This window comes from Colias eurytheme, chromosome 22, assembly GCF_061535395.1.
Source record: "Colias eurytheme isolate Ceu_HAF_F1 chromosome 22, ilColEury1 Martin Lab GWU primary, whole genome shotgun sequence".
NCBI lineage: Eukaryota > Metazoa > Arthropoda > Insecta > Lepidoptera > Pieridae > Colias > Colias eurytheme.
Window position 1 is genome coordinate 6,810,156 of NC_143001.1, and position 14,954 is coordinate 6,825,109.

The 14,954-nt window shown below is 32.0% G+C and overlaps 2 protein-coding genes across 2 annotated transcripts; one reads left to right on the forward strand and one right to left on the reverse strand.

Moving 5' to 3' along the window:
* Window positions 1–5,363: 5,363 nt before the first annotated feature.
* LOC149898749 (armadillo repeat-containing protein 6 homolog) lies at window positions 5,364–14,832 on the reverse strand. The gene is made up of 9 exons (XM_090115130.1): window positions 14,618–14,832; window positions 14,351–14,491; window positions 13,080–13,300; window positions 12,141–12,297; window positions 11,350–11,485; window positions 10,513–10,678; window positions 7,670–7,763; window positions 6,909–7,058; window positions 5,364–5,768 (listed from the first exon to the last, which is right to left on the reverse strand). The coding sequence occupies exons 1-9, from the start codon at window positions 14,732–14,734 to the stop codon at window positions 5,553–5,555; spliced, it is 1,398 nt and encodes a 465-aa protein (XP_089971256.1). The 5' UTR covers window positions 14,735–14,832; the 3' UTR covers window positions 5,364–5,552.
* On the forward strand, window positions 8,132–9,575 carry LOC149898750 (tektin-3-like). The gene has a single exon (XM_090115129.1). It carries the CDS (start codon window positions 8,132–8,134, stop codon window positions 9,371–9,373), a length of 1,242 nt encoding a protein of 413 aa, XP_089971255.1. The 3' UTR covers window positions 9,374–9,575.
* Window positions 14,833–14,954: the final 122 nt, after the last annotated feature.

Genomic DNA, 14,954 nt, shown 5'->3' on the forward strand with positions numbered 1-14,954 from the left:
AGGGATAAGAAAAAGATGGCGCGTAACAAAAAAATGTTACACTAAATTTTTTTCCAACCCCGATAAAGAAGTTTCACTTCAACAAATTTCATGCTTTTTAATATTAACATTCATTTCTATAGATTTTTCTCATTAATATGAGTTGGTGTTCATGCTTTAAAAATGGTCCTTTATCTCCTAAGGCGTTTAATTTTCAGTAATCTTGAAAAACATCATCCCTATTATAGTCCTTTCCACCTAAGATGATTTCTGTGACACATCGATTATTGACACGTGTAGAGATGTCGGTTACTGAAATCGTATCAATTGTTTCCGATAATCGATAATATTCTATATGGAAATGAAATCGATTTGAATAAAGTACCAAAATTAGTTTTTTCGGCATTTCGCCAACAATTAACTAAGGAAACTTAGCAAACAACAGCAACAAAAAGTCAACAATAACAATTAGTAAAAATAACAGAATACCACGTAAAGTATCAATATAAAAATGCAACTTGTATACAAGGCTGACGTACTCGTACAGACGATTGACTCGATTGACAAACGATCACAAGATGGGCGCCGATTATATGATTTTCCAACTCTATGATTTTTCAACGATCCATTTCATGTTACACGAATTGCGTAGGTATTATATTTTTGTGTTATTTTATTTTATTTTTCATTATATTAAACTAAACAATACTGTTTTTGATTTATAAGCTTAAGATGTTTCATTTTTATATTTTTGGTAATAATGCCGCCATAAAATAAAAATATTATGCACTAAAATTATTTTGACTTTTTAAACATAAAATACGTAATTCGGAAAACGATGAAGTGTCACAGGAATCATCCTAAATGAAAAGGACTATAATAATTTATGACATTTCCCTTTAAAATTCTAATGCTAGTAAATTGGTATATTTCTAACAATAATTATTATGTTATTATTATTCATGGATACAATCCGTATATTTTATAAGATTTTTGTATTTAGGTACTTACTTATGTATAAAAATAATGGCTATGAAAAAAAGTTGACAAAATTATGGGTCTAATTATGCTGTTACTTACCAAAATTCTACAAATATGTGCCTTAGAAAACTGAAATGGAGTCAATAATGTATCTTTGTATTTTATCAGGTCACAGCATTGACGTATTATAAACAGCTAAATTCACAATTGTCTATTAAAACTGATTAAAAATGCGTACGAAACATTTATTGAAATTAACACCTTATTTCGTAGTAATAATGTTCAAAGTTAATTGTAGCGCTCATTAAGAAACTCTGCCTACTAGAGAAAGAAGCAGACTTTTGCTTAAGACAATTTTGTGCAATTATGAGTCTAGTTGTTTTTTTTTACGTTAATGACTTACAGTTATGTATTTTTGTTAAGAGCTGATTTTTCAATCGTTTATTAAATTATAGGTGTTTCTCTTTATTTTGTTTCTTTGGATATTGAAAAATCGGCTCTAAGTGTCTATTTATAAGTGTTTTATTTGTATGCTTTTAAAATCTTATTGTGATGATAATTATCAATTATGATTTAGTGCTGTGTAATTTAGTATGTACGCTTTGTCTTGGACATTTTAAAAATAATTCAATTGATAAGTTATCCGATGTTTACTAGAATTCGCTCTAAATTTAGTTTTCAATTATATTTTGTAAAATTTCATTTCTATATTTTTTTTAGATTTGGCAAATACCTAACCAATAGGCAATAGGGTAGCAGCTAGTAATTTTAAATTTCATGTTTATTTTAATTTCGCAAAGGAATTCTTATAATTTTTATCTGATTTTTAAACATAATACATGTTAATTAGTTTCAATAGCGAGATAATTTTTAAACATCGATTTTAGATAATTTAAACAATATTGTAAAATTTACAATTTGGATCTGTATTTAAATATGTTTAACGAATACAAGGTACCTGTTAGCTGTTGTAAGTTTGTTAAATGTTTTATTGAACCTCATTAATGTAACATTTTTTTTTAAATAAAAATATTTTTTATAATTTTTGTTTTATTTCATTCCTTACCAAAATTATTGCTAATATCAATTCTCATACATGGCATATAAGGATTTTTAATAGGAACAAATTTTTTGAGCTGTTATTTTATTCGAGATGTTATTAAGGTCAGTTCAAAATCATACTGAGCTGTTATTTAATTTAATAGGGATGGTTTAATTATTGCGACAGTAATAAAAAATCTATTGGTCGGTTATTTTATCATACAACGTCAATTCTTAAAATAAAAAAAAGACGGGTTGCACTCCGGGAGTGCCGGCAGAAGTGAAAACTTGATTATTAACGTTCAGCATGTTTGATATTTTGGAATGGTGAAAAATCCGTCTTACGCTTTTTCGATCAGGCCACGTGTCCTGACGCGAGTTTAAGATTTTATACCCAACGCCGCTAAAGAAGTTTTCACTTCAATAATTGATTCGCCTAATATGTAACTGTATGAGCGGTAAAAATGATGCCAAGAGCGGTTCGATAAATAGTTCGGCAGATCATAGCAAGTGGTATCCGAACTCCATTCATTGATAAGAGAAATTTTCGGTAGTTGGGCGGAGCTTATTACCACTATTATCAATTATTGTTATACAATAAGTTTATTTTAGCTGCTAATGAGAGAATTATAACAGAGTATTTGTTATGTACTCTATGGTGAACAACATAATGTTGATATTGAATTGATATGAAATGCATGGGCTTACGGGCCATGCTATGGTTTATATTCCTTGAGTCAGTAGCTCGATGATATAGTCTCGGTACTACCATCGACCGCGCAAGGTGTGCGCACTGAGTCATTATTTAATATTATTTCACATAACTACCTAATTATAATTAATTATGGAGAGTTATTTAAATTCTCCGTAAGCAAATTCTATGTCATTTTAATTATGTACTTAGTTAAGTATGTTTCGAATTACGAATAAAAGTTCCTATTATTATACAATTTGTTTTATTTAATTCCCTCAGTCAAAATCATTTAATTTTCATTACTATTTAAGTACTGTTTTTTTACCACCTCATTTACAATTTATAAAATTGCTTTGATTGAGATTTCTTACCGACAAATTCCTTTTTTCTACTGCCCACACTCGTTCAATAATTTTTACCGCCCATATTATAATTAGTTTACTGCTCAATTACCTCTATATTCACTGATCCATTTCATTCTTTTTAATTATTCCATTTTGTTTACTTTACTGCTTTAAACTGCTGATCTAGTTATTAAGCGTGCCATTTACAATTGTACCTAATTCTCAATCTTAATAAAAAATTAAAAAGTATTATTCAATACATGTTTTGTTGGGGCCAAGCGTTCAATAGGTGTTTCTCTAATTTATATAAAGACCGTAAGCATAGTATGATGAGAGAATTAATTAAAATGTAAGCTGTTATAAAACAAAATATTATTTATTGGTGAGGAGGATCGAAGCTATCACATGCGAAAAATAGCGAGCTAAAAAAAATGAATTATCGTGAGCGAAAATGAGGCAATTGAAGTAAATTGTGTGTGGAGTGCATGCCCACATAGCATAATTTGAGACTACCCAAGAATGCGCCAATGACGTTCAAAACGTTGCGCATTTTTCATTGTTAATTAATAAATTATAATCGATATTGTCCCCATTAAAATAATATTCAAAAGAGCACTACCTGTGTGTTGCATGCTTCGATGCTATTCGGAAATAAATTGTTATTTCATTTTAATGAGGACAATGTCGATATTAGTTTAAAAATGTAAAATGCGCTGCGCTGCGCTCCGCCCTATGTGCGCTAACTAACGCTCCACATTCCCCACTCAATTTACTTTAATTGCCTCATTTTTGCTCACGAAAATTGAATCATGCCATCTCACTTTGACGTCTAATCAAGTGTACTTATTATGCCGTTTTAGAAGATTGAATGTTGTGTTGGTAACGTATCTACACTATATCACTTATATACCAATTAATTGCTCTGTGGTCACTTATTAATCATTGGTTAGCCACAAAAAGAAGCATACATTTTGTACGAAAGCTTTTGATTGAAATAAAGTTCAGTGTCATGAATAACCCGTTCTTAAGATAACCACTCGTTTTAGACTGACCCCCTGGAGTGGGGAAAGAGAGGGGATTACAACTCTCGATTTTTTCCCCTTGTCCCCATGATTTTTGTACGGCGTTGCGGAATAATGGATTAAAAGCAGTATAGCAATAGTATGACACAGATGCCGTACATGGTCAAATGACCAAATTTACCCCCGTTAACTCTCGGAAATTAAATAAAAATTCCGACTTGGTGGGCCACCATTTTTGTACGGCACTGAGCGGTTTCTTATTATTTTTAATGGATCTATCGATGGTTAAGAATGCCGTACAAAAATATATGACCAAAATTTACCGAGTCTACCTGTACTTTTCAATTCTCATCTGCACTCAGTTGGACAGCTTATAAGTGACGGCATAGTGATGAATCTTATTATTTTTTGCTCTTTTATCGTTCTAGATATGTCCCCTGGTGGTTCATTTGACCCATATTTTTTTCCTATGCGGGCTTGTAGTCTATTTATAATGTAATCTCATCAATAGTGTAAGTTGTCCATTTATGATTAGATTGCATGATTATTAGCGAAATATCCTTGTTTCGAAAAATGATAAGTGTGTGTGTTTTTTTAAGCTTTGTATAGTAACCAAGCTACTTCTTGTAACCAAATTGTATGAATTCCACCAAATATTTCAACAAATTATTTCTCTAGTAACTAGTTTTGCCAAAAAATGTATATAATTAATTATGTTTTGGTTTTTATTCTGAATCAAGTACTTGGTGCTGAATCTTAAAAATATCATTATGTTTCTAATACATGTCTGTTTGTATTTCTTTCTTTTGCATTATGGTACTTTTAAGTGTCGTATTGAAAATAATAATCAAATAATAAATAATAACGCACTGAGAGTATAAAACTAGTGTTTTTTTATATCATATTATTTGCAGAGGTCATTTAAACTGTCAGGTTATAAAATAAAACACAACGTAGCTTATAATTTTTTTATTCAAAAGTATTTGAAAATAATATTAATATAATATTAGAACTATTTATTACATCTTCTATGTTATTGATTAAAAGTACTGCTATTAGCCTTGTTGTTATTGGAATAAATTCTAAGCTTGAATTAAAGCGACAGTGTTTTAAATTCATATTATGTAAAGTGAATAGGTTACGGCCATATTATATCCGGAACTAACTAACTTTCTACTACGGCTTTGCTTGTTTTAAAAAATCTTTTCCATTGTTATATAATTTAGGCGTGATCGCAAATACAAACGGTAAAATTGATTTTATTATTAAATATTTATTTTAGAATTCACTTTCTTGATACGCAACATACATATTTAAATGCAAATACCATAAACATTTAAATCCCATCCAAATCAACGCATTTTTATTCAATACACAGAATTAATAACATACAATCATACAGCCAGTACACAAAACACAAAATTCGCACACTGAGCGTTTCCCCCGCCTTTCAAACGTCGCTTTCCAAACGTCGCTTTTCAAACGCCGCGTTTATTGCTCCAACTGTACACCTTTTCCAGTCCACTGTTCGTCCAATTTGACATCACACTCCAAATCTCTTAACGCAGATTTAATATCAAAACCAAAATCTTTCGCAAATTGTTCATATGCCTTATTTAGTATTGGTTCTATTCCCAATTCAAGGAATCTCACGCTAAGATCTTTTGATCTAGCCACTATGTTTCTTATGGCCCAGCAACCGTTTTTCTGAAAATAAAATGTACAAATTAAGCAAATAACAATAAAAAGAGCGTGTGTGCTGTGCACACGTATCAGAAGTAAAACTTCTCTGGCAAGATTCAAAGATACCAAAATCGTCGCCTTACTCCATGACGTGACGATGTTGCCATGATGCGACCGTGACATTTTACTATCAACAAGCCTAAAGATGTTTCACTTCAAAAATTATCAAATTGGTTTATTTTAATGGTTATTTTTTGATCATGTGTGATCTTATGTTATGTGGGTTCATGCCTAAAACACAGAATCGATATGGATGAAGTTTGGTACAAGTATAGTTTGAGACCTGAGAAAGGACATAGGACATTTTTTATCCCGGAAATCCCATAGGAACGGGAAATATGTTTTCATTTGACAACGCGGATGTACGTATGGGTTGTTACTCTTTCACGTAAAAACTACTGGACGGATTTGGATGAAACTTTACAGGAAATATAGGTCAGAATAGAACATGACCGTGAAAAATCAATTATTTCTATCATTCCCTCTCCTGTGGGATTTCCGGGATAAAAACTATCCTATGTCGTTTCTATAGCCTAAGTCCTATTATGGGTCTTCATCTACCATACCTACATACCAAATTTCATTGTAATCGGTTCAGTAGTACCTATTTGCGTGTGCATCACTACATAGTATAAAACAAAGTCACTTTTTCTGTCCCTATGTCCCTATGTATGCTTAAATCTTTAAAACTACGCAACGGATTTTGATGCGGTTTTTTGTAATAGATAGAGTGATTCAAGAGTAAGGTTTTAGTATATCATTTATTAGGTTTTAGACAAAGCGGGCGAAGCCGCGGGCGGAAAGCTAGTTTATAATATTATAGTAGGATTTATATAAAGATCACCTGTAAAGATCTATCGCCCGAATGCATCAACATACACTGCACTATATGTTCTAACTCTATCTCACCTGTACAGATCTATCGCCCGAATGCATCAACATACACTGCACTATATGTTCTAACTCTATCTCACCTGTACAGATCTATCGCCCGAATGCATCAACATACACTGCACTATATGTTCTAACTCTATCTCACCTGTACAGATCTATCGCCCGAATGCATCAACATACACTGCACTATATGTTCTAACTCTATCTCACCTGTACAGATCTATCGCCCGAATGCATCAACATACACTGCACTATATGTTCCGCTACACCCGCGTCCACAAACTGCCGAGAGTGTTCCGATTCACGTAACGTTAGCGCCGCTATACATTTTAATGTTATGGCCGCTGCTGTTGGGTTGCTCTGGAAAAAAAAATATTGAAATAAATATCTTTTAAAAGTGGTTTTTAATTGACAAAATACATAAATGGATTGTTTTCAGTTTTTTAATATCTTTATTATATCAAACATTTGTTTGTTCTAGTTACCATCTGTTAGAAGCGATTTTAAATCGTCTAAGTAAAGAGTTGATTTTCAATTTATTTTTGTTTAAATTTTCAAAACTTAATTATGCATCCCTTTTCGCTATTTAAAAGTATTTACATTATCAATGACATATTATATCATTATTATATTATACATATATAATTCGTAGTGCGGTGCTACAAAAAGATATGGTAGGGCAATACGTCGTTTTTTAAGTAGTTGAACGCAAAAACAACTACATTCTTGAGAAATTGATTTGAGTTTTGAAAATGTTTGAGTTTGAAAACCTAGCCTTTGTTGCTCAGTGAAGATGCAGCTCTAATGGTGAAAGAATTTTTGAAATCTGTCCAGTAGTTTATGCGTGAAAACCATACATACATACATACATACATACATAATTACAAACCTTTCCTCTTTATAATATTAGTATAGATTAGTATAGATAGCATAGATAGTATAGATATACAAAATTTAATTTTCAAACTTACGGAATGTCTCGCTAAAATGGACACAATGATTGGAACAATTCCGCTTCGCACCAACTGCCTCTTGACATCGTCGTTACCGGCAAGCGCTGTTATTCTGAAAAAAAAAAAAATATTTTTATGTTATAGCATTCCTACTATTTTAATTCGTTCGTTTGTACTATTTATCACATTAACATAAATTAATAGAAAATTTAAAAAAACATGGTTTAACTGTGTATTTAGAATAATGCCGGTTTTTCACTTTGAAAAGTGTGACCATGTTCTTAGACCAATAACATTCAACTCCGAGTTGTTAATTTGTTTGAAATCGATTATTTCATTGCTGTAAACTATTGTTAGTGATCATAGCAACATGAATATTTATTTTTATACAAACTTTACTAAGTTACTATAGAAACAAATAAATCAATACTGCTTACAGACCAGTTAATTCACTCTTAACAACACTAAGTGTAAGAAAAAATGGCATTTCCAAATAACGGTGATCATCTCTCATTCGGAGACAAAAACATCGGATTAACAACAATAAACAACTGGCAGAAACACAACAGCGAAATACTAAAAGGTGATATCATAGGAAAAACTGATAAAAATACGTCTATTACAAAAAACTGCATCGTCAAAGTGAACCAAACATCTTGCAACGACTTTAGCGACAGCACAGATCAACTAAAACACAGATCCAGACATATCAACTATTGGAAATCTGAATTGGAAAGAGCTATACGGGACATTGATGCAGAAATGAATGTTCTGGAAACTTTACGTCAACAATTAAAAAACGCAATGGATACTTTGAAGATCCCAGAATACATAACAGAGGAATGCCTAAACTTACGGCGTAATAGAATGCAATCTGATACTGTTTACGATGAACCAGAAGACGCTTTATACAACGAGTCAGTTTTAATACAAAATGTTAAAAGACTACAAGCTGATATGTTAAGAGACATTGAGAGTCAAATGAACATGAATATAGCTGCGAAAGAAGCTTTAGAACGCGACTGGAGCAACAAATATCTTGCTTTCAAATATGAAACCCATAATTCCGAACTGCAAACTAAATCCAGTAATGTCAAAGACTCAGCTGGTTCTACGAGATTATGCGAAGGACAATCCAACGTGCAATCGTGGGAGCAATTCACAGTGAACGCGTTACAACAATTCAAAACTGCTATAGACAAATCAAAGGCATTGAGAGAAAGAGTTGACGCATGTCTCATAAATTCAGCACGCGATTTGCGTTCGCAAGATATAACTGTTAACAAGGCGTTAAGTGCTAGAATCGCGCGCACCGATCAAGTGAGAATCGAATTAGAGAACCAATTAAAACTGACGCTATCAAAGATAGTTGAAACGGAGAACATTCTGGAAACTCTACACGAGGAAATGTTGAAGGTATCGCAGAGGATTCAAGTGGCGCAAACGAGATTGAACGTTAAGCACTGTAGGCCGAACGTGGAAAATTGTAGGGAGGGTTCTCTAATCGGTTTGATTGAAGAAATACGCGATTTAAATGACAGTATGAGTTTATTACAACGACGCAGTTTAGAAACGGAGAAATTAAGAGCTGAATTGATACACGAAAGGGGTAAATTGGAGAATGAAATAATTGTAAAGAAAAAAACACTGCATATAGATAACGAGCGGTGTTTGTTTTTGAGATCGTATTTTCAGTCCGCTGAGAAGTTATGCGGGTTTTAGGTTGGAAGGAAAGAAGAAAGTATTGATAAAAATAAGTAAAAATCTAGAATGTGACAATGTTAGATTACATAATAGACACATACTTTTTATTCATTGTGTGAAATAGATTAAAAACTATGAATGCATGTTGGGGTGCTTCATATGTATGAAGCATGTAATGTGTGTAGAATTTTTAATTGTTTTCAATAAATTGTATTGTAATAACAACATGTCTTTTTCCGTCTGTAAACTTTGGTAATATGTAGTTTTTAAAAACTAAATTCAAATTTATAATTCTTGGATCTTGGGTTCAATTCCCGTTAAAAAAACAATTGTTCTTAATCCTACAGTTTTATCGAAAGGATTATGTTTCTATTCTCTTTAGATATCGGTTACTATTCAATCAAACTTCAGTAACCCATGAAATAATTTTATCATTCAGTTTATCTGCAAGTATTGTATAAGTAGTGCCAATTATCAAAACAATAATTATTTCACACTTAAATCTTGAAAGTTGTATAATATGTTAGAGCTTAAAATATTTTTAAACTATCTACTTAATTTTTAATCGTACACGAATTAGCTTAGCGGTCTAATAAATACGGTGTTCCACTCTCGTTGAGCTATGCCCAATGAAATTTAAAGTTTTGCATGAGCAAAATGTAAATTAAATAAAACAACAAAACGACGCAAAAAAATATAATTACATTTTTTTTAAACTATGTTAACATCCCTAGCATCGCGCAGCTATCGTATACGACTCCGCTAATGTGTTCATTGCGTCAATAAGAAGCCATCTAATGGAAAATAATGCGTCTGGAATTTTATGAGTATTTTTTACGTAATCAGCATATGAACTAGGAAGTTATAATTCCATTGAGCATAGTTCGTCGGCGTCAGGACACCCTATTATATAAAAATACTTAAATTCTAGATTTAAAAAAAAAGACTGGTACTAGTGTGTCACTCGGGGACTGCCGCGGTAAAGCTATTGCATAGCATGCTTTCAAGCCACACCTCCGCGCCCGTCCCCGTGGGGAGCGTGAGGTTTTTTCGTTACGGAATTTCTGGATTCGGTCCCTGCGCTCAAGGCCCGCGATAGAAGCTATGCAATAGCTTAAAACACATAATACTACAATTTACTAGTACAAAATACTCACAGTTTCCCAGCTTGCTGAGCAACAGCCATATTTTCAAAGTTATCAGCGAGTACAGTGAACAGTACCCCATTGTCACACTCGGCAACTTTAGCGCACAGCTCGTGTCGTACCAACAGACTCGCTGACGTCAGCATTAGTTCCGATACGAGCGGCGGTTTCGTGTTCTCTACGATATACGATACATCTTAATACTATTATAAAGGCGAAAGTTTGTAAGTATGGATGTTTGTTACTCTTTCACGTAAAAACTATTGAATGGATTTGAATGAAACTTTACCACAATACAGCTTATACATCAGAATAACACATAGGATAGGTTTTATCCCGGAAATCCCACGGGAATGGGAACTATGCGGGTTTTTCTTTGAAAACGCGGGCGAAGTCGCGGGTGGAAAGCTAGTATCGGTACACGATACATACATACAAATACATAAGATACAACACAAAAAAAGTCAATAAAACAAAAAAAAAATGCAAAAAATCAGCTACTAATTGAGAATGTCTGTCAGTATTAGAAACATCTTAATAATTTGTAAAAAAAAACGATGCTACAATTAATAATCTAATTAATAAATAATACAAAATAAAATTACACATTCACATATTCAATAAGACACAAAACACCTTTACTCTATCCACAGGGACAAGAATAGAGTATAATGCAATTAAATATTTTTTCTTTATTTATTTCTTCTCCTTCTTAAATAAAAATAATTAAAAACAAATATATAATCACAGATAATATAATTCACGGTGGCCATATGCATAGGTAATTAATCAGTATTTTGGAAAATCACACTATAAACTTACTAATTATTCCAACATAAAACTACCAACCTTTCAACAAATTCGTCAGCGGTTCCAAAAGCTGCATACCAAGTTCTCTTGCATGTTCGTGCGCTTTACCAAACTCCATGCGAATATCGTCGTCGAGTGTTAGCCGACGAATTACTTGTAATGTTTCACTTAGTAACTGTAATGTGTGAAAATGGTTTTAAAGGGCTTAAAATGTGATTTAGAAAGTGATATTAACGTAATGTTTGACGTGACAATGTCTTATAATTCGATAGAGCCGGCTGCACGCACGAAAAAACATGACTCATGCGGCGTTACCTCGCTCTGAGGCGTTCCATGTAAGGCTTGAAGTGCGAGCGAGAGCGCGGAACGAGCGACAAAGAAGCACAATCGGACGTTGTCACGTTCAACTATCGTCAGTAAACCGACTTTACAGACAACCAATTTTTTTTACTCAATATTGGTCTTTTCAAAAATTATTAGTGGAAATTTTTGTTCACTGGTTTAAAACATCATTTAAATGTTGTATTTAGGTTGTATCTTTTAAAACATTATTTTGTGTGGTAAACAATTTGGTTAGACATGATTCTATGTGTGTTTGTTTGTTTCCAATTATATACGATGTCAAAAATTAATTGTAGTACATTTCATTCTTTTAGTATGGCTCTTCTAATCTTATAAATATTCTAATAACATAATAAAAAAATATATGATTGAGCGGAATAAAGTATCATTCAAACTTGTGATTTTTTTTATACTTTTCCATATTTATATTATTATTAAAACGCAAAAGCGTACATATAAAACTAATTAAAAAAATATTTTCTTTATACCTTTGTATTACCCTTAATTTTCAGCAGTTTTTTCAAATTCTCTATAATGTTTTGTGCGAAAATTTTCTGTCTGTTTATTTCATGTTTGAGACAACATACACTCATCCATCTTAGTGTTGATTTTAATATTTCCTGATTCTCAACATTATCTAATAAACTGAAAATTAATAAAATAAATAATTAAAATGAATATTTTACTAGGCTACAAAAACTATACACTTTTTTTTGAAGTGATACTTCTTTAGGTATGTGAGAGAAAAATTTCAAGGTCGCGTCATGGCAATATCATCACGTCATGGAGTAGGGCGACGATTTTGTCAAAGAAGTTTCACTTCTGACACATGTGCTTGCCACACACCATCTTTTTATAGATCAATATTATATGTATTGTAATACATATTATTTTCTAAGACACTGCAGTATGTTTGGTTTAATGTTTATACTAATAAATTATTTTTGTTGTCCATATCATTATAATGTATTTAAATTATAAAAATATTTTTTTCATCTAATCATCAAAATAACTTATCCAACTAATATTATAAATGCGAAAGTTTGTGAGGATGGATGCATGTTTGTTATACTTTCACGTAAAAAACTACTAAACCAATTACAATGAAATTTGGTAGGTAGCTGGAGACCCAGAATATGACATAAACCTTGTTTTATCCCGGAAATCCCACAGGAACAGCTACGGGTGAAAATCTAGTACAATAATTTTTCACTTAATTCTAATCCATATTAATATTATAAATGCGAAAGTAACTCTGTCTGTCTGTCTGTTACTCAATCACGCCTAAACTACTGCACCAATTTGCATGAAATTTGGTATGGAGATATTTTGATACCCGAGAAGGCTACCTTTTATTGCGAAATATGTACCACGGGCGAAGCCGGGGCGGACCTCTAGTAAAGTAATAAGTAATTTTTCATACTTACGTTTTCATTAACTCTATTCCTTTTGGATCAAGTAAATCTGGCTGACTATCCATCAATGCCGTTAAACTTATTAAAACTTTCTTTAAAAATGCAATTTTCTCAGTTTCATTGGGAGTTTGTATGTATGATTTGTAGGAGGTATCTAATAATTCTATAAGTATGTTATACGCCCCTTCTTTGCCTGCTCTTACTCTATGTGCTATGTCTTTGTTACATTCTGCCTGAAAACATGATAATGTATCGTTTATTGCACGCCTCATAAGCGAAGCGTTGAGGTGGGTACTACTGTCACTTCGCGCAAAACATCTGATTTTTCAAACTTAAAATGTCTTTATGTATCATACATTGCACTTTTAAGATAATACATACACACACATATTAAGAAAAAACACTATTTTTAACGTTCATGATATTTTTGATGTCATTTTTGTTATTTAAACTAGTTAAAAAACAGTTTAAAAAAGTTCTGTCTTGGACGTCCGTGTGTCTGTATGTGCGGATCCTTTTTCTTGTTAACACGATAGCGACCGAAATACTTTATTAATCGAGTCTTTTTTTTTCTCTTACGCTTGAGTATGCTCAGGAATAGAGCCCTTTCATTTTTCAGGGTCTGATTCGACGTGGTTTAATTGTTATTAAATAAACAAAAATAATAATTAATAAATATTTATTAAAAAAAAATTATGAGGCGTGCACTTTTGGATTTTCCAAATTATTTTTTTATTTATTCAACAACATCAGTTTGTATTAGGGTTCAATAATACACAATACTAGCTGTGCCCTGCGGTTTCACCCGCATTGCTCCGCTCCTGTTGGTCTTAGCGTGATAATAAATAGCCTATAGCCTTCCCCAATAAATGGGCTATCTAACACAGAAATAATTTTTTAAATCGTACCAGTAGTTCCTGAGATTAGTGTGTTCAAACAAACAAACTCTTCAGCTTTATAATATTAGTATAGATTACTAAATAGTATAAAACAAAGTTCCTATCATGGTCTATCTGTCTCTATATACATGCTTAATTTTTGAAACCTATACAACAGGATTTTGATGAGGTTTTTTTTTAATAGATAGAGTAGTTCTTGAGGAAGGTTCTAGTGAATAATTTGTTAAGTGTTCTACAAAGACACGCGCGGTAGGCCTGTTTATTATAAACATTAAAATATTGATAAAAGATGTTCTTTACACTTTTGAAACAGTAAGTGTTAGAAGCGAGTATACTTTTTCATACATTAAATTTAATATAACAATACAAAAATGAATCACTTACGATTAACACATCCAGTTCCTTTGATATTTCTTCATTATTATTTCTTGGTAGTTCCTTCAATTTTGTTACAGTAATGCTTACTAAATGATTATCACCTGGGCCTAGACTCAGATCCCGAATAATGTTTGATAAGTCCACACCCTTAAAATACAAAAGTTTTTTTATCTTTGTATTTTTTCACTTCTTTATGACACAAGTATTTCCAGTAATAAGGTTACTATAGTTAATATACTATTCAATTAACGGAGTAAATAAAATATATAATACCTGAGCTTCAAATTGTGCTACTGCTTCTTTTATAGCATCCTCAGGAGTCATATCAAATTCTTCAATATTCTCCCGAACGACGTCGTCGTACGTTTCCTGACTTATTATACGAACCATTTTCAACGTTAATTATTAATTACTATAATTTTTTATGTAATTAGTAGAATAATTGCGTTAAAATAAATTTATTTATCAACAGCAGGAATTTGAAAGCCGAACAACAATTGACTGAGTGTTGACTGATTGATTCATCAATCATCTGTTTATAAAAAAAAAATGTATAATTGCGCTTGTCGTTGTCAATGTCATTGGTTGTGTTTCTTATTGCGAGTTTTGA